Source organism: Aquila chrysaetos, chromosome 23, assembly GCF_900496995.4.
Source record: "Aquila chrysaetos chrysaetos chromosome 23, bAquChr1.4, whole genome shotgun sequence".
Classification (NCBI taxonomy): domain Eukaryota; kingdom Metazoa; phylum Chordata; class Aves; order Accipitriformes; family Accipitridae; genus Aquila; species Aquila chrysaetos.
In genome coordinates this window covers 10616784-10641377 of record NC_044026.1, presented here as the reverse complement: position 1 = coordinate 10641377, position 24594 = coordinate 10616784, and the positions used below count along the sequence as shown (strand labels likewise).

Genomic DNA, 24594 nt, shown 5'->3' with positions numbered 1-24594 from the left:
GCGGCTTCGCCCCCCTCCCCCATTCATAAACGCTTTCCCTGAGGTGCCGGACGGTCCCGCGCCCCCTCCGCGCCCCTCTCGGTAGTGACCGCGAGCCCGATACGCTTATTTTTGACCTGTTTGTTCCCCCCGCTCTGTTTTCGGTGCCCCCCCCCCCCCGGGGCTGACCCCCTCGCAGCAGGCTGCGGCCCGCCGAGCTGCGGGGCCGGGCCCGCCCCGCCGCGGGGGCGTGGGGCCTCCCCGGGGCCGCCGCGGGGGCTCCCGCTGCTCGGGCGGAGCCGGGCCCCGGGGTGCCCGGGCGTCGCCTCGGAGGCGCTGCCCTGGCGGGGCGGCGGGAAGGGAAGGGCCGGGCCGGGCCGGGCCGGGCCGTGCGGCGGCTCGGCTGTCGGCAACGGGCAGGTGGCCCTTCTTCTTCCCTCAGGCGGCCCTTCCTCCGCCCTCAGGCGGCTCTTCTTCCCTCAGGCGGGCCCCGCCAGTGGGCGAAGCCTCGGGGGTAGCTACCTAAAAGCCAGTTTTGGTCTCTTCTTCGGGGTGCGGGGTCTGAATTGCGCTGCTCTCACGTGTAGCCCGTGTGTCTGCAACGCAGGGGTGGTCGGAGTTCTGCTTCCTAGACTGTCCGGGAGGGGATTAGGTGGGAAAAAATAAAAGTAAAAAGCCCTATGCAAGTTCATCCCGCTCTTCAGATAAAGGAGATGGTCTAGTGTCCGAGGACATAGAGTAACTTCCCCTTCAGGAAGTAGAGTTTGATCCAGTTAAAATAACTGTGCTGTAGTGAGAGCAGCAATGTGAGCACGAAACTCCCCAGATGGATGGTCTGGTACCCCGTCCCTCTCCTACCTGTCTCTGATGAGCAAAGAGATGCAGACAGACATGCACTTCATCTGTGTGAGTATTCCTGTAGTTCGATTAGCAGAGTTGCTGACGTCTTTGCCCTTCAGTAGGCTGTCATTGCCTTGATTTTTATTCCTGTGCCGTTTGATGACAGGTTTGAGTAGCATTTAGGCATGTAAATGGTTGTTTGTGCCAGGGAGGCTGTTAGGAAGAAGTTGTCTTTGTGGGATGTAGCCAGTCTGCCTGAAGTGGTGGCTGGAGAGCGCACGTTGGAGGGGGTGGAAAGCTGTCTGGAGGAGTTGCTTCTTAATTAGAAGATCATACCACGCTTTGCTGTAAACTGTGGGAAATGGAGAGCTTAGGCTAATAAGCAACTCCAGTCTTTATTGCATTCCAGTTACTTATTTGCCGTAACTTTATTACAGTAAACTTACTGAACACGTACACATGCAGTGTTGCTGGTTAGTGTGTTTTTCAAAGTGGAACTTCTAATAATACTATAATGTAATTCTACGATCTCTAGATTATGTTTATATTAATTGCACTTACAGAAACTGTTTTAAGCTCAAACCGAGTATCTCTGAGATAGCTAGAAAATGAATTGCTAGTCCTTACTGACGTGTTCTGGTCCTTGGCTTTATTTAAGTCCTACTTTTTCCTTTTGAAAACACTTTTTTTTTTTTTTTGCATTTGTAAACACAGAGTTTCTCCTGATCTAATGTAAAAGGCTCTTTAAGCATTCCCAGACAACTGGTCTGTGAAGTCTGGCTGGTGTAGGCAGCCAGTGTCTCCGTAGCTGCCAGGAACGAGGAGGAGGAATTTGGAAGTAGCCTGTACAGCACTGGGGTACAGCAGGAAGGCTTGGTCCTGGTATTGTCAAAGCTTGCTTGGCTTGCCCTCTAAGAAATGTATAGTAGTCTTTCTCTGCAGCAGCTTAGATTTATTTTTTTTAAATTTTCATATATTTTTTAGTAAAGGACAGTGAGATTGAAGGAATATCTCAGTTGTACTTTGTGGTTTTCAGATTGCTGCACCTAATTTAATTATTTATTTCTTTAGAGAATAAACCTCTTGGAATCTTAAAAATATACCCACCTCACCCCCCAAACTGCCCTGCTGAAGATGAGTAAGACTTCATGCATTTTATTTACAGACCTTGGGTTTGGTCAATTCCTGTTGAGGGTCCTAATGAGAAGAGTGGAGTGGTGTTTGAAATGTGTTCAGCAGTATTAACATAAAACTGATTCTCACTTCATAGGTATCACAATACTTAAACCTAAGTGGAGCTGAATTACATAAGTTGTTTAATAAAAAAAAAAATCTATATTCTAAGAAAGGGAATGTTCCACAAACAATCCAGACTTTTGAGTTCTTAACTTCTGAATGTATGACTTAAAAAACCTGGTAGTCCTTTAGTGATGTGCCTGTAATATCTAAAGCGTTCATTAACAAAATTCTTGTTTCTTCAGTTTACCTTGGGTGGAAATCAGCCCCTGGGCTTGAACCCACAAGTTCTCTTGACCCATTACACAGACTTTGAAGTGTAATTAAATAATTAAGACCTATCTGTTCCAGCTGCGTGTTTTGTGTTAGAAGTTTGTCTGATATACTCCTTAGATTTTGGTTAGTGCTTTGTTTATTCATTCTGCGAGAGAGGTGTTTTGGAAGGTGGCTTGTTCCTGAGGGTAGGTTTCACAATCTTGTCATAAGTCTCTTCTCAGAATCATCTGATTTTTGTTTTTAATTTTGTTTCTCAAAGATTTCCAAGATATTTAGGCTGAGGTGGAAGCTTCAGAGTAATTGGGTTTGAGCTGCAAAGTTGGAACAAAAAGATGGAAAAAAAAAATCCCCACAAAGCTCATTTTCTTGGATTCAGTTTTATTCACCCTTTGGCCCGAAAGCTGCTGGAATTGCTTGCAATGCTATACAAGAGAAAATTAATTTTAGTATAATTTCCACATGTATTTATGTGTGCATCAAGACGATTTCATTTTACAGCTGTTGCTCTACGTTCTCGGGGCAAGTTCTTCATGTGGTTCCTTTGCTGTACCAACAAGTAAAGTAAACTTTAATGTAGGGCGGTGTGTTATACTATAGTGAATCAGAAGTCAGCCATATGATTGACTTCACTTCTCTTGAAACAGTGACAGTGCAAGTTTCTGAATTTTTATTGTTTATATGTTTTTAAATAGCTGTAGTTACTATGGCAAGCCCCAACTTAATAAGCAATTATTCTTGAACCAAATTAAGTGCCTGTTTACCTAGGGATGCTGCAGGAGCTTGACACAACCCAAGCATGAATGGCCGGTGAAGTGGTTCGGGTGGATCCATCCATGCGCTTGGGAATGTGATTCATTTAAACAGTCCTCAGCTTCCATGTGGACGTGCTCTCAGTTAAGTCACACAGAGAGGGAGTAGTAAATATAACAGATTTGGAAACTATGGATATTTAGAACATATACCTTGTTACAAGTGGCCTCTGACAGACCTTATTCTTGCAGGGCATTTTGTTAGTTTTTGGCTACATTGTTATTTGAATACATAACAAATGAAAACCACCTATATTTATCCTTTTTTTTTGTGCATGTGTGCAGATCTGACACGGTAATATGAAAGAAGGACGTTTCAACATTGTGAAATATGATTGTATACCTACAAAAACTTACTGAGAACTTAGTAATGGTACTTATATTTTAAGCTACAGACATCAGTTTAGGATTCTTCTTTACTATACATCTGCCTTTAGAAGCTGACGTTTGTAGGTCTCAGGGGTATGCTTTGCTGTGTAATACTGATAAATGAGAGTGTGTATTGATTTGCTTGGTTTAAGTGTAATTCCATTAATCCACATCACCTGCCTTTCTAGTGGTAAAATTAACGTATGATGCATTGATGAGACTTGCTACAGGAAGGTAGAGGGTGCAAAACAGCAGATAATCTTTCTGTCTCTTGGCACCAAAAATGTTGTAACTCATCTTTTGGGTAGCTCCTTATCTCTGGTAAACACACTGGCAAAAAACCTCTGAAGCTTGTTTTCTTCATAGGACTTAAAAGATTTTCTCTGTGTCAATATGTACTGTTTGTTCTCTACCTCTATTATGTCTATGAATTCATAAATGTGTGCATTGTGGAAAAAATCCTGTCTTCAAACAGTTCAGTGTTTTGGGAGGAAAAGTGGCAGTCTTGGACTTCTAACTGTAAAAAGTAGGGTTGTGGTAAAGGTGGGTATGGTAGAAATAATTGTCAGGCACTTGCCACCTCAGTAGAAACCCTGCTCCCCTCAGGCTGACCGTCAGCAGGACAGCAAGTAAATTTATAGCTGTGTAACCTTTCTAGAGAAACTGTTGTGGGAGAGGTGATTTAAGGTCGTGGGCGGCAGAGTCGAGGTCAGATCTGGCTGGGGGTGCTGGGGAGGGAGCCCAGCTCTCCAAGCCTTCCCGGTTGGGAGGTGGATGTCCCTGCTCCCGGGGATAGCTAGGAGCAGCACTTGTGCCCTGCTGCCGTATCCCTTCCCCACATCTTCTGTAGCTGTTCCATTCTGCCAGACCTCTGCTTCTGCTGGCAGGGACCCCAATGGAGCATCGATCTCATGGCCTGGTGAGGCACTGAGCTCAGGGAGGGCTCTCGGGGTGGAAATCCCTTTGTAGCTAAATGAGCGGCGTGGTGGGCACTCCCTGTGTGGAACTTACCCAGCTGTGGACTGCCAGGTGTGGATTTGCAGCTCTCTGAGTCGTGCTGTGAGGTCCCTGTCAAACACTTCTCGATAACCAGAGAGAACTAAAGGTGAACATGGTGGTACAAGGAGCTTTTGGAGGTGCTTACTTTATGCACTACAGGTATACAGGAGATTTGTTTCCAGGGTTTAGATGAAAATATGGTAGCGCTTGTTTGTCACTTTAAAATACTTTAATTCTGTTAGGGACATGAACACTTTGTTGGCAGGAAATAAAAATGCTATAGACCTGAACTTGATTTATAGTCGTCTTTCAGTATAGCTCTAATTATTTTAAGTGGGTTCACTGACATATATTAAATCAATAAGGAGAGTACACTGAATTATACATTCTGAATGTAAAGTTCAGGTGAACTGTCGTGACACATTTCTCAAGATAGATGTGGATGCTTCTCAGGTGATATCAGAAGTAAAGCTTTTGACGAATTTTCACTGAAACTGCATATTTTCATGTAATGTATAAAAATGAATGTTACAGATGATGAGCTCTTTTAGAGGGAAAAAAAAAAAGCTTAAGAAACTAAAAGCTATTTGCTTATTTCTGTTTTCTCCTCCACCCTGTCCTGCAGTATTTCCTTGATTTTTTAAGAGAACTATTAAATTATGACTTGCTTTTTGTCTGATTCTCCCCCTCCTCCCTGAAATGCACAGTGGTACACTTTTTTTAACAGCTTCTGAAGCCTGTTTTTTTAAATACTGTAATTTTGCAAATTGTACGGTGTGGATATTTAGTTAAAAGCTACTTTTAGGCATGAATAGTACAAATTTGCCTAAAGTATCTTCCAACTTATTTTTCAGATAAAGCAGTGTAATTTTTTTTTTCTTAAATGAAAGTTGAGAGAGTTGTAGTGTTGATTTACTAAGTACTTACAGGTAGAGGGAAGGAGTGGGAATGACAGCACACAGCTTCTGTTTTAAAGAGTCATTGTTACTGAAGCCTTTGTTCACTCGTTAAAATAAGTCAGTGCCGAAGCCAGAGCTTCAGCTGCATGTTTGCACTGAAAAAACCCGCTGGATATAATTAATGCCTGTCATGTCATCGGGGGGGGCATATGCTGTAAGACAGAGCTGGATGCATCATGCAAAGGCGCTGCAGAAGGGCGTCCTGGGGGGCTGCCCCTACCTGGGCAGCTGTCCCCAGCAGTGCTGTGGTCCCCGCAGGCAGGGACTGCTGCCGGGCGGGCTCCACCAAGAAGCGGCAAGGCTGACCCTGGAGCAACCGTGTCTGGAACTGGGCTCAGGAACAGAGTGCTAGCCTCCCCTCCCCTGAGAAAACAATGTTTTCTTCTTTATTTCTCCCCAGTCTTGTGAAATGAAAGTACAGTTCAAGAACTCACGTGCCTAAATTAACAGTTTGTCTAAGGCTGGGGGGTTGTATTGTTGCTTAGATTGAAATCTGAAGACTCCAGACTTGTCTTTCTCTCGATCTTTGTGGCTCATCTCCCTCACCTGTAACATGACAGACTGGTGCTCAGCCCACCACCCACTGCTCCTTTCAGCATATGCACACAGGTGTGCCCTTTTCGATTAAACTAACAGCAGTCCCTCCACAAAGGACAACCAACCAAACCCGTGTTGAATAGGCATGAGCATGAGCAATCTGTGACGGTAGTCTTTCTGCAGGATGAAAGCTGTTGTGTCTGAGCAACACCAGGCTAACTCCATGTGCACATGCTGTCTCCTCTCTGGGGTGGTTATTGCTCTTGCTGCTTCCTTCCTCGTTCTTGCAGAATCCTTCCACTGGGAATCTTATCTTTGCTAAGAAATGAGAGCGCTTTTCGCAACTGCTGAACATGCCATAAGCACTGTGCTTTAGTGCTTAGCTTCTGTGCTAAGCTTTATTCTTGCCCAAAGCAAACGCTGTTCAGTATTGCTTCCTAACACACCCATGCAGCAGCAGGAAGAATCAGAAACAGAAGCATGGAAGAAATGCGCATTGAGGACAGCTGCAGGAGATAGCAGCAGCACAGCAAAATGCCCAAAGCAGCAAAACAAGAAGATTAAACAACAGTGGAGGGGAGGAGTGAACTGAGGGAAAGTGTGAAAGGAGTGAGAGGAAAAGAACATGAAAAAGAGAAGGGGAGTGAGTGAGTCAAGAAGCAATAAGAACTGAAGTTGAAGGACAAGCAAAGTGTAAGTTGCAGCTGGTGCAACTCAAAGATATAATATCAGGGAGTATTAATGGGGTGAGACAAATGTACCAAACAGATCTCAGCACACCTAACCTAGAATGAGACAACAGTTAAATCTTTAACTTCATTCCAGCCTGAAGTGAGGCCAAATATTGCAGAAGAGTTTTTAATATGTACGTAAGTTTAAGATTAATACATTTTTCCCATGTTCACTCTGAACTAACTCAGCTCTATAAGAGTTAATTAGTAAATCAGCACAAACCCCCTCAGCCATCTAGCCCCACCAATAGCAGTTTTTTAATTTTATATTGGCAACTTAGATCTTGGGCTTCAGACTTAGGTACACAGATAAAACAAACCAAGCAAAACCCCTCTGAATTCTTGTAGCACAAGTGCCATTGCAGAGGGGGTTGCATGCTGCAGACCAAGCTGCAGTGACAGACCTTCCCTCCTTGCTTGCATGCATGGGATGCCTTTGGAGCAAACTTTACAGGGTAAGGCTTCTCCCATATCGTCATAATAGATTCTCAAATAAAACGAGTGGGGATGAGCAGAATCAGTTTCCCATTTTGAAAGTGTGTGCATCACGCTGCACTTGAGATCCATGCATGGGGATAGCATATGACCTTATGTTTTATCATCAGGAAGTTGCATCTCTCCTCCAAAGCTTCAAGATGTGGAATGGTACTGCAGGTGCATAGTACTAGTCAGGCTGCCTATCAAAATACCTGGTGATTACTTGCTGCATTGTCCACTGCAGGTGCTGCTGCTGTAAAATTAGTATGTGCTCATCCATGTGCTACTGCTGGCTGCTAACACTGCAGGAAAAGATAAACCCACTCCTGTACTAACTTGCTAGCAAGAATATGGTGACTCCAGCCTTGTGCTATGGTATGGGAGTGCTAGGGTTACACGACGTTCTCTAATTGTGGAAGAGTTTTCTTACTGATGCTTTAGAAGGGAGTAGCTAGTAAACCTGCACCTGGTGCCAGGCATCAAGAAAGGTGATTCTGTCCTACCTTGGCTCACAAGTCTTGATGTAGACTTTGTCCAAAGAGCCTGAGAGTTCCCGTTCATAACCTGTTGTGATAATAGTAGAATGTCAGGCCTTCCTGTCATTGGAAATGTGCTTGAATTCATCCAGGACATTGGAAGAGAATGCCTATAGTTACTTGACAAGCATGACCGATTGTCATCTGAGTGCTGGTGGTCAGTGTGTCAGCGAGCCATTTCAGCTACATGACAGCATCATTAGCAGCAGTGTCCTCCTGACCTTCATTATCTTGTGGGAGGGAGGGAGGAAGGAACAGTACGGAGTCATGAAAGCATGGCTTTTAGGTTGCATTAGTGGTGTTGCTGTTGCTTACCGAAGTAGCTGATACTGCACAGAATTTGGTTTTTGAGGTGATAAAGCAGGTGTATCACTGAATGCTTGAAGCTTGGTTGCACAGTTATAGCATAGGTATTGCTTGTGTAAAGAGATGGGGATTGCTTGTTGTGATGTTTCCCTGCAGGAGACAGAAGCTGGACAGGTAGCAATGTAGGCTACCTTAATGAAGAAGGTTGCGTGAAAAATTCACATGTGACTGAACACAAAGAGCTTTTAGTTTGGGAAGTTCAGATTTTCTAAAAAAAAATATATATATATATATACATATATATATATATATATATAATTTCTGTGCTTTAGCCTTACATTTTCCCCCAAATCTGTGGCTGCTCTTGGAAGCCTGCTTCCCCCCCTGCACCCCTCCAATGGCAGGGCAAAGCAGTTAATGTAAGCCACACCACCCTGTAGGAGCCTAATACTAAATTAATTGTTTCCATTATGTGGCCATTCTTCTGGAACTTGCTGTGGTGCTGGGATGGGATAATTCAGTGCTGGAACTTTTGTTTTCTCTTTTACACCTCTTGAGCCTTTTTTTATTCCAATCACAGATGTATTTTTGAAAGCTTAACAGTATGTCAAATCTGTTGCACAAAAGACTGTCAGCTGCTGTTTGCTTTCTTCTGTCTTTTACTTTAATCAGGCAGGCCAGTAAATGATGTGAAAAGCATTTTTCTTTGCTCCTTCAGCTTATGCAAATGTGTTGCTTAGGAACGAAGAGAAGCTCCAGTCCCGAAAGGAACATCTTACACTGATCCCCTTGGCAAAAAGGCGGATTGTGCCGACCAGAGTGCAGAAAAAGAGCATTCAAACGGAGAAGATCCAGCACATTGCTGTTCTCTGAAGTACTTTAGTTATCAGTCTGTTAAAATGTTTTCCGCTCAGTCTGAATTGATAGGTATGCAGTTGAATAGCTGAGGCTTTTGAAGTTTAATTAAAATAGAACTAAAAGGGAATTTTTGAGAGACATCTTGGAGGCTTGAAAGAAAAGTGAATATTATAGTAATCACTGTGCTGTTCTTGGAAGAGAAAATCCACTCCTTTTGTTAGCTCTTCCCTTCACAAGGGCTTTTTACGATCAGGGTATCACAGTTTAACCAGAGTAGGAACATTACACAGAATACTGAATCAAATTTTCTTCATATAAAAATGATTTAATTGATTTTCTGCAAGCCAGTAACATCGAAGAATGACACAGTGGAACAGAAGAAACCTGAAAATGTTGTGTTGCTATAGGGATAAAACTTGAACTTCTGCTGCTGTGCAGACCGAGTCTATTCCTGGGGGAATGTTGTCGTTAGTTCCCATGGAGTTCACTGAGATTGGTCCCATAGACCCTGGTTCAGCAGGCCGTTCAATCATCTTTTTAAATTTATCTCTATTTTAATTTCTTTCCTTCTATGCATGGACTGTGGGATGCCTTTGTTCCTCTTTTTTGAAGGATAGGCTTCTCTTCTCCCTCTTTAACTGTTGTACATAGGATTTTCCTGATTTTCATCATGGTATTCTCTCCTGTAAAGTAGGGTAAGCTTTGCCTTATTTATTTATTTATGTATTTATTTATTTGTGCATGTTTTAAAAAGTCAAAACAAGTCATGTGGATACATATTTCAATTCATGGTTTGCATGGCAATTTTAATCTTCAGTATCCATGCCAGGCTTGAGATTTTGTTTTAATTTAAGATTCAAAGATGCTTTTGCAGACTTAGGAAAGAAGAGAGGCAATGTCAAAGGAAGTGCTGTTTAAAGTGCAGACAGACTTCCTCTTTGTCTTATTTTGAGCCTGGGAACATGTACAAGCACTTGGAGGTCAAATGTGTCTGTTTAAAAGCAAAATGAAAAAATGTGTCCAGTGAACTGCAAAAAGGCACAACCCTTTCCAACACCTGTTTTCAGTCAAATGAAACAGTGTTCTCATCTGCAAAGTCATAAAATATTCTGTAATCCAGCAATTTTTTGTTAGTCATTTAAACTCCACTTTAATTATCTCACTCTTTGGCATGATCTTTCTCCATTTTTTTGGATATGAAATAATTTTTTCCACTTACAAATTCCAGTGTTTTGAGATCTTTTTGTGTTACGTAGAGCATGGTCTTACCAAAAACAATTCCCTGAACATCCCCAAACACTTCTGCTTCCTTGGGCTGTATTCTCACACTAATATTTGCATGTGTTTTATTGGTGTTGGATGTACGCTAGTTTCAAGAGTTATGTGGTACAGGGTGCAGCTGTGGTCCGTTCTGTGCAGCAGAGGTGGGCTGTGCTGCAGCATCTCTTCTTGCCCCACTTGTGCAGTTGCACTAGCGTGTTGCTGAACACACTGTGGTAACTTCTCCCGCAGTGGAGAAAGAGAAAGAAACTGTGCTCAAGCAGGTCAGGCTTTGCTGATCCCAGCTCAGAGCGTGGCGTGTGGCCCCTGGCTGCCAGCTGCAGCCCAGAACTGCTGATCCAGCCTTTCGTGACCGGGGGCCCCAACCTCTCCTCTTGAGCAGTGGGAACTTGTCCGGCAGTTATGGTGGCCATAGGATATGTTTTTCCTAAACTGTTTCAGGCCGTTTGAAGTGTAACTGTCTGCATTTTGAGTGGTTCCACGCTGCTTTTAAACTTCAGGTTTTCTTGGAGCTTGTGGTTAAATGACTGAAAATATAAGCTTTGGAGAATTTCTTAATTTTGTTTTTTTGGGATGTGTATTTAAGATACTGGTGTCAGAGAATGGTGAAGTAAATGAGTCCCTGTGATTTGACCCATAGGCTTTGTAAAAATGAAGAATTTATGATAATTTCAGTGCTTAGCCCTCTCTTTTGCACCTGAATGGTGACTTTGTTTTATGCTTTCTTCCCGGAAAAGCACTTGCACTCTTGTGTTTCCCTGTGCCCTGTTGTTTTTCGTTAATTACCGTGGGATGTTAGCCAGCGATGCTGCTTCTCTGACTCTTCTCACCCTGAGATTCAGCATGGCTTAACTCTTTGCCCATTTAGCTCTTCCCGCCTGCCTGGCCAAGTGCGGCTGGAGGTGGTGGGGTGTGTGTTTAGGGCAGGGAGGGAGGGGGTCTGTCAAGAGAGAAAGCAGCAGTAGGTGGGCTGCTCTGAAGAGGATAGGACCTCAGGAGGGGTCTGCTCTGCTGTCGCTGCCGTGGGGATAGCCTAGGCAGCTGGCGGTTCGTTCAGCAGCAGATGGGACGTCCCTCATTTTTCAGCACCCATTTTCAGAGTCCATCCGAAAAGTGGGATGAACGAGTGGAGGAAAGTAATCTCATCCACCACTTTTTCATCTACCACTACTAGCTTACTGCAGCCCTTCATGCCAGGGCAGTTTGAGGACCCAACTGAACCCAGCTGAGCAAAGACACTTGTTTTACTCTCAGACTGCTGGGGACATTCTGGTAATTCAGCTGAAAAAAGTGCAGATCCTTTACGTTGTTTCTTTCATACTTCTTTTTTTTTTAAATCAGAGGTTAATGGTAAAAGGAAATCATCTTCCATGAGCAGCTGAGCTGTTGCCTAAATGAGATGAGCCTTTGCTCACCTCCTCAGCTTGAGTGCCTCGAGCAATAAGGTTGGCTGCCGTGCCTCCATGGGTGGTATCGGTGCTGGGGAGGGGTTCCCTCTCCGCGCATGGCCTGCTCACTCCTCAGATCTTTCACTTGCCGTGCTATCAGCTAAACCCTCCTTTTGTTTTCGTGGAAGTTTACCTTCCAGGGCACGAGGTGAGCATGTGATAGCGATAGACCCAGTTATGTCCATCGCCTGATCTTTCCGGTATGCAGCAGTATGGCAAAAGATGTGCTGTAAGGAGCTGACAGCAAAAAACACCTGGAAATTGTCACTGCGTCCAGATCATTACCTGCTGCAATCCACCATGTTTCAAGCGGGAAGACTGCTGGCTTACCACTTGGACGGTTGTGTGAAGATAAATCCTTAAAAATTTCAAGGTGAGGGTGCTCAGGTGTTCCCAGGGTATCAAATCTTTGAGTGACTGATGCAAAGTAAAAAAAAACAGCTGTCAGCTATGGGATTTAGGTTTTAATTATTTTTGTTTATTTGAGGGAAGTTTAATGTTGTTACTCCTTTTTCCAAAAAGGAGAGCAAGGATTGACACAAAGTGAATGCCTCTGTGTAATAGTTCAAATTAGTGTCTTCTGAAGAAAAGTTGCTCTTGCTGTAGCTTGATACTCTCTAGTTTGTTTTTTTTTAACCAAAGGGCTGACTTATACTATTTATCTGTTTTCTGTGGGAATGGTCACTTGAAAATCTTAGTCCAGGGGATAATGCCAGTTTGCAATTAATTTAAATGGCATATGTGCCTTCACCTCTCCAAGGAGTTACTTCCCGTTCTTTCCCTCTATATTTTCAGGATACTCAATATACTTTTTGTTTTTTTTAAAATGTTTTGTGATGACATGATACCACCCTCATCATCTCCTCTGATCTCATCTAACACAGCCATAGAATTTCATCTGATAATTTTTGTAGTGAAGGGCTTTATTTTTCATCTGTAAGTAGATATTGCTCAGACCAGTTATTTGAGGTTGAACTTTTTATGTTGGCAATCAGTGTCTTTTTAAAGTTTAGTGGGATAGATTCTTAAGGCCATTAGAGGCTGTTCCTGGGGAAGTCTTGGCCAAATGATTGTGGCAGAGGCTAAAGAGGAACTGCGTGGTAATTTCTGTATTTATAACAAGGTCTCAAGAAACCTACGGTTACCTAAGTTCATTTGCTTTACCCGTATTTTTTTTTTTTAACTTAATTACTAGCTACATCTGTTGAATTGTGTGTGCTGCTGCTTGACAAGTTTAAGAACTATCTCCTATCATCAAGCATCGTTTTCCTGTTTTAACTATTTATAGACTGAGCACCGGAGTTGTCTTTTGATCTTCTCTCTGGTAAATAATCTGACCTGCTTTACTCTGTCACTGGAAGAAATCTTTAAAATTCAAAGTTTTTTTTTTTAATAACTACTTAACTCCCTGGAATTTGGGGGAGTTTTTTAACTTTGGGCTTGAGAGTTGAATAGTATGATAGCAGGCCTCTCTCACAGTGATTCTGAAGTTAATGCTCTCTACTTTCTGCTTTCTCAGACCTTACCTTCTGTTTTTTTATTATTTCTTCTGGTCACTTTTCTACTTTTTTTGTCCAAAAGACTTTTCCCCATGATTCGCTCCTGTTCGTATTTTTTTCCAAATAGTCTGACACCTCAGGAGGCCTAAAGGAGAAAGGCTGAGAGATACATGCTTGGCATTTTCTGACATGCTTGGAATTAAAAATGTAGATCTTTTGCAAAGACTTCAACGTTATTCTGTAAGGATGGTGATGTGGAAATGGTGTCTTTATTAGGATTGACACTCATCTCCTCTAAATACCAGAGCAATGTTGTGTGCAGGTCACTGCATACCATGCAGTTGCATGGCTGTGAACAACAGTACAGAATTATGACTTTTAAAAAAGATTGGTGAATCTTTTGTCTGAATATGTTTCAATAATAAGCCAGCTCTGAAGTTGAATCAAAATGTAAACAATGCTAAAGTGACTTCAAGGTCTGGTGCCTTTTTTTGTTTTGTTTTTCTTGTGGACAAAAAGCAACGCAGGCAGCTCAGTAAGCTTCTCTGCAGCACAAGCTTTTCTGAGCAGGTCAGGCCCAGCTGGTGCTCATCTCCTTCAAGACTGAAGAAAAAGAAGAATATCTTAATTTAAGCTTGTCAGTGGCCTTGCACTAACTTACCCACTTTCCCTAAAAACCCTGTGATTGACACCTCTGGTCCTTGGACACAGTGGGACTTGGCACTGTAAGGCTGAAACTTGTCTGTGCAGGAGACAGGGATTTTCTTGCTTTGAAATCCAGAAAAGGGAGCTGAAATCAGCACAGATGCTGCTGTTTCCTGCTTAGAAAGCTGGGTGTGCTCATGACACCAAAATTTAGCAAAACAGCTTGTTGGCAAATGTGATTCTCTGTGTGATTATCTGATGTCAGATAATTAATGGTTTTTAATTAAGTTGTGTACGTCCAGGAAAATGTGTTCCTGGAGTGCATTTTGACTTTACTGCTATAATGATGGGTCATGATACAAAGATAACAAAAGAGGATTATTTCAGAAGTAATTCTTACATGTCTTCTACCTGAGAAAAACCATCTGGAAAACCCCAGAAAAAGGTACAAAGCTGAAAACACATCATCACAGGAATTTAGTAAGAAAATAATTCTCACAGTTTGGGTAAATTTACTAGTATAACTATAATTATCAGTATAACCACAGTGTTTTAATTTGTTCTTGTTTAAGTAAACTCCTAATCAGACTGTGGCTTCTGAATTTTTTCAGTCAGTCTTTGAAGTTTCTTATGTTGTCTGCCAAAAGGGAGTCTGTTAAAATATTAGTGCTCCTGCCCAGTAATTTCACCTGTAACAACTCATAGTGAGTGACTCTTAAGGAGGCAAATCTATCCAATTTTGTGTCTTGGGAATTTTAGTTTTCTTAAATTAATTTTTCTGAGACATAGTGGGGGAAAAAATTCTGGTTTTGCCAGCCCTCCGTCGCTGTACATTAGAAATAGCCTTTGTCTTCTGGAGCTGTTTTATTATCAACAGCAGCAAAAAAGAAAGGGGAAAAACTCCGAACTTCGAGGAAATCTTTTCTGTCCTGGTCCCAGGGCTTCCGCATCAGTCGAGGAGGTGGCAAGGACTGTGCGGTGGTGTCACCTGGCTGTGGGAGGTTGTCTCCTGGCTAACACGGCGTGAGTGCAGCTGAGCTCTGGCTGTCCCCACGCCACTGCTGTTGTCAAACCTCTTTTGTTCCCTTCTCGGGGGGCAGGGGGGAAGCGCAAATCATGCCCTTGCAACATCTGCAAACGTGCCAAAGCTCGGCAGGAAGGAGTTGCTTCCTCTCTCGTGTCTTGCTAGGTACCAGAGTAAAAAGCTGAACAGGAACATTGAACTTGGCCAACGAAACACCAGGCATGTGGATACCTTTACCCTTTGGCAAAATTACAAAGGGGAGCTGTCAGCGAGTGACCTTAAACCAAGAAGGCTTTTGTAACAGTCTGCACCCTATTACTTATGTTTTCCTGGTTCAAAAAAATGCTGATCTGTCTTTGGGAAATCATGCCGAAGGGCTTGGAAAAATGTGCCTTCCCGTATTCCTCTTCACAGCCCAGAGGGCAGCAGGAAGCTTTTGTTTCTGAGCTTGTGCCTCTGGCCTGCTAACGGGGGTTTCCCAGACGTGTGCTATTAAATAGATGGCAGTGTGAGATGGGATATTGGTTTTGCTTATGCTTTGGTTTCTATTTTTAAATTATTTTCCCAGTATTAAAAAAAAATCCAGATAGTCTAATGTCTGATTGTCTGAACATAGAAAGCTGATGCTGGAGGATAACCCCTGTGCAATTGTAAATACTGAGGCCAAAAGCATGCAGGCGTGCTTTCTGAAATAGCATGTATGGCGATTAAGAGCCATATCTTCAGAATATTTCCTTGTAGTGCTGAGGAAATGGAAGTCAGGAGCCTGGCTTTTATGAATGCCTGGCTTTCTCCTGCAGCAGGGACCTGAGTCATCAATGGACCATGTTTTGGGAGGAGAAGGAAGATGTGTGCATTGGGGAGAGGGTGTTGATACTTTTCTTGCACTCAATGACAGCTCCCCTTTATGTGGATAAGAGCAGTGATTTTTGGTGTAGAATGGGCAGCCATTTTTCACCATGGTTTTTGAAGCACAGGTGGAGCATTTTTTGTAGCAGACCCCTGTTGTGCTTGCTTGGAGCCTGCGGTTTGTGGCTGTTTGCCTGTCCTGCGGTGCAGCGGAGGAGAGGGCCATGGGCGCATTGGTCCCACCACCATCTCGGAGCAGCTGCGCGGCCAGGTGTTTCTGCTTTGATAGAGAGGCTGAGAGGAGGAAGAGTTTCAAGCTGGAAGGAGCCTTTCGGTTAAACTAACCTATGTAAAGTGTTGCATTGTTTTCTTTTTTAGCTAAAGCTTGATCTAGAGGTACTCAGACCAAAAATGAAAATACTGTTTATTTGCAATGCTCCGACTTCTTGGCAACAGTCTTCCATTTCCTCTAGGGTAAAACTGTTGACAGTCTGACCTCCTCACAGGACTTTTGCCCAGACGTGGAATTTTTTTGGCGTTTGTTTATTTATCGAAGGTAGGACGCTGTGGCTTTTGCCGGTCTCTAATTTGAGAATAACTGTGGTTCTTGTAAAGGAGCTTGAGCTGGGTGTAGGTAGGTGTTGGGCAAGCATCCTGGTGCAGGTCTGCCAGCCGGCACTCCTGTCAGTCCAGTCCTTCCTCGTTTTTTGGCAGGGATGACAAATTGCACAATATAGGCGTTTGTTTGTTTATTTTTTTATTTTAACAAAAACTCATACTCTCAGGCTTGAAGCAAGGTTGGGGCTGGGGTTTCAAGAAGCAGAAGGCCTGTGGACCTTGCTGATGGTGGTTGTTTAAAGTTGTCGGCAAGCTCTCTCTGTACGTGCTGTGTTAGCTTTGTGGTGATAGCTTGGGACACAGGGTTGGTCTCTGAAGGAAGATAGGTGATCACTTCTGGCTGCTTCCTTCCCTTTGCTTTGGCTTTTGGTTTTTTGGTTGGTTTTTTTTTTTTTTTTTTTTGTCAGCTGAGCCTTTCCTTGGAGGTAAAGCTGTTGTTTCTGTGGGGCTTTCCACAGGAAACCATAATTCGGTAAGAGAAAGCGAGGAGGTTTTTCTGCCAGGCCACTAAAAGTGCAGCAAGTGGGGGGATTGCCAATCCATCCCGGCTCTCTCACGGTGAGCTTTCGGCAAAGCTGTGGCGAGATCTGCCCGTTCCCCCCGCCTGTGGGGATGGCAGGTCTCCACGGGGGTGACATGTGCCAGGCAGAGCCCTGTTCCTCCGGGGTGCAGGCACTTGTGCTTCGGGGGGTGTTCCTGTACTCCTGGTTAGAGCCAAGGGCAGCGCTCAGACCCTTCATAGTAGGTGCATGGTTTTGCTCTTCTAAGTGGGGGGAAGTAACCTGCAAAGCCCTATGGAATAAAAGAGACAGCTTGATTAGAGGTGTTACCTTAAAAATGAGGAATTTTTTACTCCACCTAGGAGGATGAATAGATCATTATACAAAGTGGATGATTGAGTTGTTCCACCCTACACTTTCTTCCTAAAATTTCTTCTTGTAGTTGTTTTTGGTTCAAACCCCCATACAGTGGCAGCAGTTGAAGGTGTATGGAGATCGCCATGATCCTGAGGAGTTTTGTGCCTCTCTATCACTAACCACTCAAAGCGGATCTGGATGTCCTAGGACATGAAACACTGGAGACTGCTGGCACCTTTTGACAGCCAAGGCTCCTGAAGATGGGCTGGTAGTATCTGTGCATAAGGGTTTGAAGACTTGTTGGCTCAAAACTGAAACCTTACAGGAAAGTTTTATACCTCTGCTTGTTACAGGATTTTTCTGTGTTTATTGTAACTGAAGCAGACCATAGAATAACTTTCCTTCTAGCTTAACCAGAGAAGGGTACATAGTAGTTTTCCTTTCTTTACTGTTCATTAGAGGTCATCCTTTCCTCTATCTTGTGTGTATTTCTGGTGTGCAGCCTTGGCGAAGAGAAACATTGCTCAACTCATAAAAGTAAGGAGGTGGGTGTTAGTCCTAAAAGTCTTTTTTAAACTTGTATACTAAAACCAGCTGGGTTTCAGTTTTGACTGTTTCCCTTCTGGTGTGGTTGAAGGGAAACTGCACATTTCCCACAGCATCAGTAGTTCCCTGCTCTTCGTACTACTCAATTGTTTTCTGTGTATATAATAATATATAAAAAGTTATACGTATGTATGTATACATTTATGTATGTATGTATTTTTTAACCAGGTGCAAAATGACTGCTCAAGTAACACTGGAGGATGCCTTGTCCAATGTGGATCTCTTGGAAGAATTACCATTGCCAGATCAGCAACCATGTATTGAACCGCCGCCATCATCTCTGCTTTACCAGGTGTGTTGTCATTGTAGGAAAAAGAGTTTTTCCATTTCCCATTGCTGTTAAGAAATAGAGTATGTACTTTTAAAAAAAAATGCAAAACCAAACCCAAAGCATGTTTATATTTGAAATATATATGAAATTCTTTTCCTTACCAAGGATTAAATTCTGCATTTTGCTTTCTCTGCAGCCAAACTTCAACACTAATTTTGAAGACAGAAATGCTTTTGTCACTGGCATTGCAAGATACATTGAGCAAGCTACAGTCCATTCTAGCATGGTAGGTAGATGTTCAGATATATACTTTTGTGTTAACTTGGAACAAAAGGAGAGGAACATGTCTTCTTGCATTTCATTGTAAGACTTGTGGTCACAGAAAACCACAAACCAGGTTGCCTACAGCACTTCCAGGAGGCAGTGAGTTGAAAAAGTTTGTGGCTTCTCTTTTTTCATACATGTACTTCTTGATAATTTTAAAATGGTATTTCTCCTTGATCAGCCAATGTTGCTCAAAAGTTTCTTGCTTTCATTATGCATTTTTACAGTATTGTGAGGTGAGTTGGTTGTATTGACAGGTAGCTGCTGTAACTTGAGTGAAAAGTTACTTCCATCCTCCCCAAATTTCCACTACTTCTCTGTCAGTTTAGTGGTGTTGAAGGGTTTTTGTTGGCTTCCTCACTGTGTGTATGTTAGTGGTTTATTGGCATGCTTTTGTGTAAGGTATTCTGTGGTTTTTAACAGTTCCACAACATAAGATAAGACTTTGTACTAGTAACTCTATCCATCTCTGCTGGCGGTGTTGCTGTTTTGGGATACAAATAAATTGCAGGCTGTGAATGCTGGTCTGTACTGAACTTGTCATTTCATGGCACTCCTGGAAAATGAGGAGTGATATGTCTTGTAATTCTAGAAGTCAATTCACAAACAGTGGAATGGGCAGGTTAAGCACCTGATTACATGCTACTGAAAATTATGTGTATTTACACCAATCTACTCTTAAAATTATCTGGCGACTCCTTAACCTGTTTTGATTGTTTGGATGTTGTGGGCCCTCTCCTTTGACATGTAAAAAAAGGATATTGCTCTGCTTGTGGTGACTCTTTCAACCTGGACCATTCCACTTGCAGTACCCAACCTTAAAAAGAAAAACAAGACCACCACCCCTTTTCGGATTAGCATTTTTATTTATAGATCACAGTGTCTTTAGTTTTGGGGAAGAAAGAACAACACAAAAACCAATCTGATCTGGGGAGATAATAATTTTTTGTCATTAGGTAGGTGTATTTGCTGCAGTTGTTGATTAGTGATCTAGTGGGTGTTTGTTGGCTTACGTGGTATTAAGAGGATGATGTGAATTCTCTCAGAAATAGTTTGGGTGCTAAAACACATGACTGAGAATAAATGAAATTATTTTTTTAGCTGTTGGTTTATAGCCAAGCTGGACCTCAGGAGCTGGTCAGCTCTAATACATGTAATATGCCAGCTGAGCATATGAATTATGGTAATATTATTTTTCATACATACAGTTGATGTATCATTCAGCTTGCAATATATTTGTGTTTGTACATATACATTCATCATAGGTTTGTTTGGACAAGGTTTTGGAATGATGGAAGACAAGTGGATTTAACCCTTTTGTATTACAATGCCTAATTATGCTGAGTGTCTGTCTTACAGAATGAAATGCTAGAAGAGGGTCAGGAATATGCAGTCATGTTATACACATGGAGAAGCTGCTCAAGAGCCATTCCTCAGGTAAAGGACGAAAATTAAACTGTCGTGCATCATGTGAACTTCTGTCTTGTTTTGGTGTGGAGTTGCATGGATATAGCTTTATCAAGGAGCTACGAAATGTAGTCTACTTTGACTCACGAATAGGCAAGCTGGGCACGCCATACTGTCTTTTAGCACTTGGGGACCAGTTGCTGTGTGTCTTTTTCCTTTTTCCGCCTTTTTCCTCCAGAGCTATAGCAATACCTCATGGAGTTTGTGTTAATCTTACTGATTAGTTCAAGAGTAGTATAGGGGTAATGTGTTCTAGAAGCAAAATTTTTGATTATCAGATCTGTTTGAGGTCAAAATTTAATTAATTTCTTTCAAGAGAATGGACACCCCCCCCCAACTTAACACTTAAGTTCAAAGCAGGTTTAACAGGTGGCATAGCGTGTAATAATTACAATTCAGGTTAAACATTTAAGTTTCTAGACATCCTATGTAGTAATTTTCTGAATGTGAGAGCTACACAATGTTTTATTGATCTGTATACAAAAGTAAACCCCTGTGAATAGGTGAGAAGTCCATAGGCAGCCTCAAGTGTCTGGGAATGTTTGTACAGGAGTGGGGTGGGAAAAATGTAAAGATGCATCAGAAAATGGAACAAAATTGTAACCATGAGCTGACACCTGCCTGCTTTATAAGAGTTTGTAATTTAATTATTTTTGTACTGAAATGCAAGGAAGGCTTATCCTGTCGTTTAAATATTTAGAGTGGAAATCAGGTAATCTGTTTTTATTTCTGGTTTTGGCCCTATTTTAGTGCATGACTTTCAGCAAGTGGCTTAATAATGTGGAAAGAATATTGTCCTAACCATACAGAGGTGTTTGAAAACTAAATTATTTGCTGTGAGGTAATACAGAGAAAAATCTTAGATTTTTTTTTTTTTTTTTTTTTTTTTTTACTCACACAGTTAATCTTAGAAGACTAGCATAAAATTACCCAAACTGGCAATTTATGCCTTAAGTTTGTCACTTTAGGATGATAATACGTCTTCGCAAGTTGCCATTGAGGTTCTTAGTTTCTGAAGCTTTATGAGCAAAAGTTCCAAGTGTAATGATCTCTTTAATTGTCCTCAGGTCAAGTGCAACGAGCAGCCTAACAGAGTAGAAATTTATGAGAAAACTGTAGAAGTTCTGGAGCCAGAAGTCACAAAACTGATGAATTTTATGTATTTTCAGGTAAAAGGAATGGAAACAAAATTTGTCAGTAGGATTGTATTCTCATATTCCTATTTTGTATGCTTGATCTTGTGTGCTCAGATACTGAACCTAGTCATTATACTTTGAAAAAAAACCCCATATTGTCTCACAGAAGGGCAGAATTTCTAATGCCTATCTTGGAAACTTCAGGCAATCTCCATTAAGACTTTCAGCATAAAATCAAGGTAATTGCATATGGTCCCTACAGAGCACGTGGGGACAGTTCTGGCACTAGGAAGAAAGGAAATAGAAATATAATATGTTTCACATGTATACATAAAAGCATTTTGGCACAGAAACCATTTGTTGGGAAGTGAGGGATCCACAAGTCTGGACACCAGAGCAGCAGGTGCAAGTTTGCTATGGAAATTCATAGTTGAGGCAAGCTAACCCAGTTGTTGTGACCTGCCAGCCACCCGAGCTACACGGGCGCTGGAGAATAGCAGTCTGTCTCGCCTTCTCCTCCCCTGCTGGAAGGTTGCCATCTGGTTCAATGGACTGAGGATGTTTCCAGGCATTATTTGGAGGGAGCCAGAGCAGCTAGAGCCTGCAAGCCCTGGAGCACACAGGAAGAGGAGACTGAATGAAATGTAGTATTTCCTGTCGTCTTCCCCAACTGGCGGATCTTACTGGGTACAAACAATCTCCTTTCATTCAAGGAGATTAGTGCTCTAAAGTCAGAACAGATTCCTCTTTACATTTGAAGTCGCTGTCTTTTATGTACTTGTAATCACCATCTCAAATGTCACTGACGTGTGCTTGGAAATAAGCCCTCAAATAAACATGTGCCAAGATGGTTTTGAGAGTTGGCATGTACAGTGCGCTGTGGATTTTTTTTGTTTTAAGGGAATGTACCTATAATTTGCTTTTTAATGCATATACACTTCCTCACTAAAGAGCGTGAAATCGCTTTTTTCAAAGGGATTTTAAACTTTTATGACTTTAATCTGCAAAGAACCTTGCCTCTTGCGCCAGGCAGGCTCTGTGGCAAAAATCACTGGTGACACTTGTAGCACTCAGCAAGTCCACAAAGGTGGAGCTGAAAAGCCTGTGCTGATGCCTTGTTAGCCTTGCATGCTTTAAACATTTTTCTGCTTCAGTGACGCTTTTCATTGGACCAGCCCCAGTTATGCGATGAAGCTTTTTTCCTGGAAATGCCATGGCCTTTACTCCCTTTTTCTTCTTTTTTTCCCCATTAGAGAAATGCAATTGAACGATTTTGTGGGGAGGTGAGACGCTTGTGCCATGCAGAGAGGAGGAAGGACTTTGTGTCTGAAGCATATCTGATCACGCTGGGCAAATTCATCAACATGTTTGCAGTATTGGATGAGTTGAAAAATATGAAGTGCAGTGTGAAGAACGACCATTCAGCCTATAAGCGGTAAGTGGCAAGGAGCGACAGGACCCGGGTTTCTGCTGCCAGGATAGAGGCCTCCCACGAGATGGCAGCAGTTGCTCTTTTTCTGACAGCTTTCTCTTCAAAAGTAGTCCCTTCGTGTGTGGGACAGGTTGGGATGCATTGACTGCAGTTAGGCAGTTGAGTAAATCTATTTTCTTTATCCTGTTCTTCCAGCAGCAAAAGGTTGTTCTGCCTTTTAATGCCAAGCTGTTAAATACTTCTGTCTTGGTGTACACTAAACATAGTTAATATACTTTGCTCAGTAAAGCTTTTCTTCTTAAGTTTGAGAGGAAACTGGCTTTCTGGTTGCTTGTGCCACTCCTAGTCTATCCTATCCTATCCTAGGCATCCACTTTTGACATTTGTAGCTGAAAGTTTTTACACTTGTTCTTAAGACATTTCAGCTTTGCTATTTGAGGTCGTCGTGACCACAGGTGTAGCAGGGAGGGGAGGAGGGTGGAATATCAGTGGCCAACTTTTCTGCTTGAGATGCCAGATGGTATCGGGTATCTTTTGTCGAACATGGTGGTGAGAACAGCAGGGGAAGACAGTCTGTATGCCAGCTGTAGCATCTGTGATCTTTCATAAAGAAAACCATTCAGGCAATGACTAGCCAGTTTTATCTATGCTGCTTCCACTTACATGAGAGATAATTTCTACCTCTACCAGTAGTTGCCTTTTGTAGTTGTTGTTGTGCCTGGAGATCTCTTAAACTTATTTGGTTTGCATTTTTTTCTTTGGATGCGTATTTCTGGAGGACAAACTCTATTTTCTGGAAGGCTGACTTTTCCTGGATTGTTGTGTGCCTTGGGTCTATAGAACCATCACTGCCCTCATCACTTGAGGGATATACCCAATGGTTTTTGGGTTGGGTCGGATTGGGTCTTTTAACTAGGGTGCAGTGGGGGATTTGGGATTAGAAGACAGTTCATTTGGGATAAATTGAGGCCATATCTCTCTTATAGTGAACTTTCACCTTTCTTTTCAGCTATTTTCCTAAAAAGCCTTCCCTTTATCTTTCATGAAACAGGCTCTTGACACAGTTTTGTTGAGTCCATAGCCTGTGTTTGGATAACTCACATTTATAAAGCTGTGGCAAAAAAGTACTGACTGTGTCTGCCAAGTTCTCTTTCTGCTTGATTCAGGAGTTTGGAGGTGGGAGGTGCACTGAGGGTGACAATCCTGTACGAGCAGTGAATGTTACGCCATGGTACTGGCACTTAAAGATCTGCTGACACCTTAGAGTTGCCCTGGCAGATTTGGGAATGAGTGTGTTTCTATTGAGAGGGGACAGATTTGCTTACAAGCAGTCCTGCTGAAGAGAAATACAGTTTTTTCTTCTGTTTTCAAAGAGCTGCTCAGTTCCTGCGGAAAATGGCAGATCCTCAGTCCATTCAAGAATCCCAGAACCTGTCCATGTTCCTTGCCAACCACAACAAGATAACACAAGTAAGCTTTAATTGTCTTTTTGCAAAGTACCTAATGCTTTACAAAACTATTAAAATAAAACTCTTCCAGGTTGGTAGTAACTGTTGATGCCCAAGGAATATAACTACTTGACTAATATCTTTTTTGTCTTTTTTTTCCAGTCTTTACAGCAGCAGTTGGAGGTGATTGTTGGCTATGAAGAGCTGCTTGCAGATATTGTGAATTTATGTGTGGACTACTATGAAAACAAAATGTATCTAACACCCAGTGAGAAACACATGCTTTTGAAAGTAGGTTTCTTTTTGCTACAAAATTAAAAAATAATGGTTGAGGTAGGATACAGATATTTGAATTCCTGTTTGTTTTTTTTTTTTAAAAATTGAACCGAATTAACCAAATAACTCAAATGATTCCTTTTTTCTTTTTTTTCCACTCTCCATTGTCTTTTTATTTTATTACATGCTAAATCTATGTAGAAAGTTTCTAATCCATTTTCGTTTGTCATAAATTGAAGTTGACCCAATTGAACTGCAGCCTTTTTAGGAAACCAATTCCATGGAATTGTGTTTCTATGAAGTATAATGACAACAGAAAGGAACTACTATGTTTTATTTTAGATATGTGGCAAGTTTGTATAAAAGGCTTTTGGAGGTATCGAAGTGGTTTTAGTGTATCAAAGATTTCAGGGAAGCAGCAGCTTAAAATTAGGGTTAGTAAGTAGATAAGTTTACTTAGCTGGAATATGTACATGTAATAAGAGGCTGCTGAGCAACATG

General features: G+C 42.1%; 1 protein-coding gene across 4 annotated transcripts in view; it reads left to right on the top strand.

Moving 5' to 3' along the window:
* CYFIP1 (cytoplasmic FMR1 interacting protein 1) overlaps positions 1-24594 on the top strand; it is an 83797-nt gene that overhangs the window by 3499 nt on the left and 55704 nt on the right. For 3 of the 4 annotated variants that reach the window (XM_041119537.1, XM_029998634.2, XM_029998633.2), the window contains exons 2-8: positions 17908-18031; positions 18207-18296; positions 19694-19771; positions 20869-20970; positions 22191-22372; positions 23743-23839; positions 23980-24108. In XM_041119537.1, the coding sequence (XP_040975471.1) occupies positions 17915-18031; positions 18207-18296; positions 19694-19771; positions 20869-20970; positions 22191-22372; positions 23743-23839; positions 23980-24108 (795 nt within the window). In that variant the 5' untranslated portion in view covers positions 17908-17914. Of the gene's footprint in view, positions 1-529; positions 886-17907; positions 18032-18206; positions 18297-19693; positions 19772-20868; positions 20971-22190; positions 22373-23742; positions 23840-23979; positions 24109-24594 lie in introns of those variants that run through there. The other variant, XM_029998635.2, reaches the window with a different exon arrangement.